The sequence below is a fragment of the Geotrypetes seraphini genome, chromosome 10 (assembly GCF_902459505.1).
Source record: "Geotrypetes seraphini chromosome 10, aGeoSer1.1, whole genome shotgun sequence".
Taxonomy (NCBI): Eukaryota; Metazoa; Chordata; class Amphibia; order Gymnophiona; family Dermophiidae; genus Geotrypetes; species Geotrypetes seraphini.
In genome coordinates, this window is record NC_047093.1 from 138066162 (window position 1) to 138072221 (window position 6060).

The 6060-nt window shown below is 47.0% G+C and overlaps 1 protein-coding gene across 1 annotated transcript; it reads right to left on the reverse strand.

Annotated features, from left to right (window-relative positions):
- Nucleotides 1-2054: 2054 nt before the first annotated feature.
- ATG12 (autophagy related 12) lies at nt 2055-5432 on the reverse strand. The gene is made up of 4 exons (XM_033961514.1): nt 5228-5432; nt 3660-3796; nt 2780-2842; nt 2055-2484 (listed from the first exon to the last, which is right to left on the reverse strand). The coding sequence occupies exons 1-4, from the start codon at nt 5382-5384 to the stop codon at nt 2425-2427; spliced, it is 417 nt and encodes a 138-aa protein (XP_033817405.1). The 5' UTR covers nt 5385-5432; the 3' UTR covers nt 2055-2424.
- Between the last annotated feature and the right edge of the window lie 628 nt (nt 5433-6060).

The following is a 6060-nucleotide window of genomic DNA, read 5'->3' on the forward strand; positions in this document are numbered from 1 at the left end:
GGAATGTGCAAGGAGGCCTCCATCAAAACGAGAGAAGTCAGATACTCCCCTGGCTGAACTGCAAGAATCACTGACCGCAGAGTTTCCATGAAGGACAGAACGTGGCGAGCCCTGCTGACCCCTTTCAAAACTAAGATGGGCCGAAAGGTCCTTTCTTTCTTTGGCACCACAAAGCAAATCGAGTACCAACCTGTGCCCCACTCCTGAGGGGGAACCAGAACCACAACGTGGAGATCCAACAATCTTGGAAGGGTCTGGAAAAAAAAACCCCGTTGCTTCCATGCCACCTGCGAGGGAGAAGCGAGAAAATGATCTGCCATGATCTCTGCCCACTTCGGCTAAAAAAACAAGCAGCCAGGCGTCGGCAAGAAGTCATTGGGCAGGACGGGCTGCAGGGGACCCAGCACCCCACTGGGCCCCTCAAAAGGATTTCATGTGCTGAAAGAACTGGCCCCTGGAAATCCAAGGAGACTGGAAGGAAGTGGCCCCTCGAAGAGTGGAAATGGCGGAAATCTCACCCATGAGCAGCACCACCCCGAGCTAACGACCTAGGCCTATCTTCAGGCAAACGAGGCACTTTAAGCAGTTAAAGTCTGCACCAGCTTCTCCAAGCCCTCACCAAACGAGAAGGACCCCTTAAAGGGAAATTTGGTCAGCTTAGCTTTGGACACTGCATCCACCGATCAAGCACGAAGCCACAAAGTATGGCATGCTGCCACTCCCCAAAGGGTCCAGGTCCTAAGAACCAAAAAGACTGCTCCTTTCAAACCAACAGCGTCCCAAGAGACCCACGGGTGATGGGACACGAGAGGAGCAAAGGGGAACAGCACTATCACTGAATGGGGCCGACCCGTAGAGTACGTCAAGGGCAAACCCCCCCCCCCCCTTCCGAGCGGAAGCAGGATATCCGGCCGCAGCAATAAAGCCAAACATGAAAATAGGGGGAAAAAAAACTAGGGGACCCAACAAACAACCTGCTTCCTATGTCACCAAACAGGGGCAAGGTCACCTGAGGCTAAACAAAAATGGAAGTGCTTCCTGCCAAAAATGGAGCTGAACCGCCAAAAAAAATAACTCCAAAGATCTACAGCGGCTAGAAGGCCTAAACTGCCCCAGCCGCTAAAGCGGGCAAGCTGGCATCAGCTGTAACAAGAGCCCCCAGCTGCTTCGCACTTTCTGCCTGGCCATCGGCGGCTAAGGAACCTCTCACATGGGCGGCGGGGGAAGCCTGGGCTTCCCTGCAAACAGCTGTCAGGCGCAAGGCACTAGCGAAGGGGATCCCTGGCTGCCGGCACCTGATGCCGACCAGGATTCCCCTTCGCAGCAGCCTGCCTTACTCAAACAGGCCGGACGCCAGTGCCTCGCGGCTGGATTACAATGAGCACTTTTCCCCTTGCAAAAGTGCTCACTGCTCCAGACACGACCTAGATAGAATAAAAGTGCCGGTTAACAGAAAAGAACAGTAAAATACAGTACTTTCAAAGGGAAGGAACCCTTTAGACCGGCACAGCCTCAGGATTTTTTTTTTCTTTTCAAAACATACTCATGGCTCTCAAAACTGGAGGCCTGACCAACCAGGGGGCCAGGCTGCCGGCTGAGGCCCTCTACCAAAATGAGGGGAGGGGGAGGAAGGGGGGGGGGACAGACCCAGCACAAGACCCGCCGGGTTTGACACCTCCGAGGTCGGACAGATCCCCAAGCAGGACCCGTCCAAGCTCCGTCCAGCACTAAAAATGGGACCAGGAGTCCTAAAACAAATTCCAACAGGCCTAACAGAGGGAGCCAGATTTTTCCTACCTCAACCTGTTGGAGACTGAGAAAGACTGGATTGCTAGAGGGAGCCTCAGCTAATATACTACACCAAGTTTTTCTCTCAGTGAGGTATAATACCCATTCGTAAGGACTATACCAGTCTAACAGGCGCTACATAAACAGCTTTTGAAAGGGCCTTCTCAGACCCCTGTAAGTCTCAGCCCTTCTTCCCTTGCCTACCACCCCTCCAGTAATCACATGGCTACAGCTCTAATACACATATCCACATTTTTGACAGTGAATGTCATTTGTGATTTCTTTTATTAGAAAAGCAGGTTAACTACCCTGAAGATGACTTGAGAGGCCAAGTACAGTTCTGTCCTGTCTTCTGCTGGGGGACAAGCATATGGGGGTGGAGAATAGAAGAAGAGCTTGGTGCTGACACTTCCAGACCACAGCTGACAGAGCTCCTAGGAATGACTAATTGAACTGAAAGAGAATGTGTTTCCCCATTTGCTGCCAGTCCCGGAATATTTCCATAACCAGTGGCCACAGGGGATCGGAGGTCGTATCCAGTACTGTCCCTTCACCTTCCAACTTGCTGAGAACAGTCAAAATTCAGCAAGGGGTTGGGCCCAGTCTTTTCTGGAGGTCGGTTGCGAATGTCCGATGTCAGCCCCAGGCCTGAGATTTACAATAATGCAGGACAAGTTTCCCATCGCTTCCAAAGCACTGTAAAGGAGGGGGGAATGGGATAGAGAAAAGATATGTGATTGCAAACAAAAACCAACTGGCCTACCTAGAGGGCCCGGATTAAGTTCGCTGGTTTTCTACCACCGAGTACATGAATCCCCCTATTGAACTAACACTAACTCCCCACCCTCTCTCAACCCTGCCCCAAACCATGTCCAAATTCAAAGACAGTGACGGGATCACCAAAGCACAGGATGGATACGACTATGGAGAGACTGGCGTCCATTGTTTTGGTCATCCGAGTCTATATATCCATGACCCTGATAATACTCACCTCATACAGGGTGCCCACTTCCTGGTCCGGGGAGGGCGCAAACGACTGATTTACATAGATAAACTAGGAGAGATGAAAAATGCCAAAACAGATAAGTTCACCAAGTCTCTTACATAACTGGACCTAGGCCCATTCACAGAAGAAATGGTATTTCCCTAACCAAAGCAAACTTCATTTTATTGTGTAAGATTATTTAAGGTGTAAATGTCCATCTCCCCTTTTTCGTTCTATTCTAAAATATTCTTTTCCCTATGGAGAGACTCAGACGAGACCACATACAATAAAAGGAATCAAGAATGGGATTACAGGCTGCATCTTGGGCCTAGTGGCTCAACAGCCGAACTGCCATGTAATAGGCACCTGCTTCGATTCCTGAACCATATCTTCTGCATCCAGGGTCACAGGATGTGGGGAGACTGCTGAAGGAGCGATCATAGTTTTGAGTGAAGTGGGAATCAGAGGCATCAAAGAGCTTGGGGAAAATTACATATAATCTGGTCAGAACTGAGGTGGAGTTGAAGTTATCCGGCACTCAGATAACTCTGGGAAGCAAGTTAGTTATTTCTCTGAACTGTCTTAATTTGCTCAGAAACTATCTGAATACTGGCACCAAGTATCGGCAGGTACCCTGATAGCTTCTGTTGGCCACTAAATACACAAATATTCAGCGTTGGAATCTGATTACAGCCCAGAACTGAATTACCAGGTACAGAAATACCTGATGCAGCTGGTGTTTACACAACAAAAAAAAAAAATAAACACAGTTACAGGTTTAACATTAACCCCATAATTTGTAAGGGAAAGTCACAAAAATCCTTCAGTATTTCTTTATCTCAGTTACTGATCATCCCTTTTCGCTCTCAACTCTCCAGTCACCCACCAATTGCTCGGCTGAATCCAGTTTAAGGAATTTCTTGATGAAGTCCATAAGACCTTGGATGGTCCGGCTTCGCTCCATCGTCCATTTTTTGGTCTTCATTATTGGGGTGTCCCCCACTGCCTTCAGCAAAACATCAACTGCAGTAAAAAGAAAAGAGCTCTGGGTTAAAAGCACTAGTGGACACCCTCTCACTTTCCTCCTCTCCTCCCACTATACTGCAAACAAGGAGAGGTTTGTGATAGCTTGAAAAAAATTCACTCTGCAGGTACAGGAGTTGTGTTAACTCAGTATTTGACAGTACTGGAAGCTATTATACTGAACGAGTGTTGAGACCTTGCTGCCAGGCCTCGCATCCCAGAGGTGGCTGCAAGGATTTTCCTTCAAAATTTTGCAAAACAACTATTTGGCAGGGGGATAACTCTTATCTTGTTCTGCAGATATGCAAAAATTATTCCTACTTTACTCTCTGGGCTAGATTCTTTAAGAGCACATGACTGAAAATGGATATGATTTTAAGATGCCCAAGCTAGTAGAGAAATAAAAGATATTCTATGGACGCATTAGCATTTAGCGTGCACTAAATCAGCTAGTGCGCCTTAGTAAAAGACCCCCTAAGCTTGACTTGGGATGAAGTGGCCATTCTAATGATCATTTCTATTATAGAGCAAAATGTGCTTACTTTACACAAATTTAAGTCATGTTATTAAACCACTAAGAATATTCTTTAAAGGCAGCATATTACATGGGATGAACACAGAGGATGTCTAATTTGAAAATGAAGAACGAAGGATAGAACTGGGCAAACTTGCACAGTCTGTGTCCTGTATATTGCAAGTCGGTTTAGGATGTGCTCGGGAAGGCTTCGACATGAATTTCAATGTGGACCACGAGGATGGTGCTGGGCAGATTTTTACCGTCTTTATCCCGCAAATGATGAGATGGTTTGGATAGGGTGGAGTAAGCTTTCACGGCAACTCCAATAGGACGGGGACGGTACCAGGAGGCCTTCTATGGTTTATGTTCAAGATTTATCAAAGAAAAAAAAGAATTTAATCATGAATTTATAATGTATGCAACTTGGGTTACTATATGGCTCCAAATAAAGGAGGTCAGATTGAGACATCTGGGTTTTACTCCCACGGAAGGCAATAGAAGTAAAACCCAGATATCTCACTCCATCCTCCTTTTTTTGGGATCATATGGTAAACCCTACCATGCGACTATTGAGTTTACAGACATGTAAGAGCGTAATATATAAGGTTGCCAATTGGATCCAGATTTGCCTGATAGGGTTCACTCCAGTGCATGCTGGGAGTTATAGTTTTGCTTTTCTTTGGGAATTCAAGGAGGGAGGGGAGGAATCTCCCGCATGCAGCAACACAGTCAGGCGAATCTGCAATCAAATACAACAGTGTAAACCTCAAAAAAATCCTGTTTGCAGGATAGAAAGCCTAGCCCACCTCTAGCTCTCTATAGGCTCCCCCTGCTATCCATCACCGAGAAGTCCCGCCCTCCCTTGCCGGACCGGAAGCACCCCTTTCCCCCTCCGCGGCAGCGGTTGTTTTTACTTTTCTTTTTGGTCTCGCCCGGGGTTTCCTCGGCAGACGGAGAGAGGGCGGGAGGGAGAGTCGCCGCAGCAGTGGTCGCCACTGGCTCCGGGCTCGCAGCGTCGCCGAGGGAGGGCGACGGGGAAACCGCCGCAGGCTCCTTCTCTATCTCTGCCATCTTGCTGAGTGGCAGGCGCCCCGCAGCCGAGGAGGTGAAGCGGAAGTAGGGAAGAGGGGCGGAAGTGGTCCCGGGAGGCCATGTTTGTGCGTGGCAAAGTGAGGGCTGGGCGTGGCCGAACGCGCGCACCAAAAGTTTCCCTCTCCTCAAGATTTTTTAAAATTAAAAAGGTTCAGCTTTCAATGATTTCTGTCTTCCGTTCATCAGGGATTCGTAAAATTAATTTTTTTTTATCATTCTATATTTAATTTTACAGGAAATTTTAGCACTGAGAATCATCCATTCATTTTCTCCTTCACACACAAATTTAATCTAATATCTGCACATCTTGTTTCTACCTACAAATGCAAATCTTTTTTAAAAAGTTGAGCAGAAAAGGCTTTGCGTGATTTTTTTTCCTCCAACTGGCTTAAAAAAATATCAATACAAGAAATGCTTAGAAGATTTGAGAGCATGGTTTATAACTAACCTGACTATTTATTTTTTTCATCAAAAGGGGACATACCGTATATTAATTGTCAGTCCCGCCCCCAATCCTGCCCTAGCCCCGCTTTAACCCTGTCCTAGCCCCGCCCCCAATCCCGCCCCAAATTTCTTCCATTCATTTTTCATGTACACATAATATATTCATATTAATTCATAATGGTAATCTTAAAATTAAAAAAACCTACAAAAC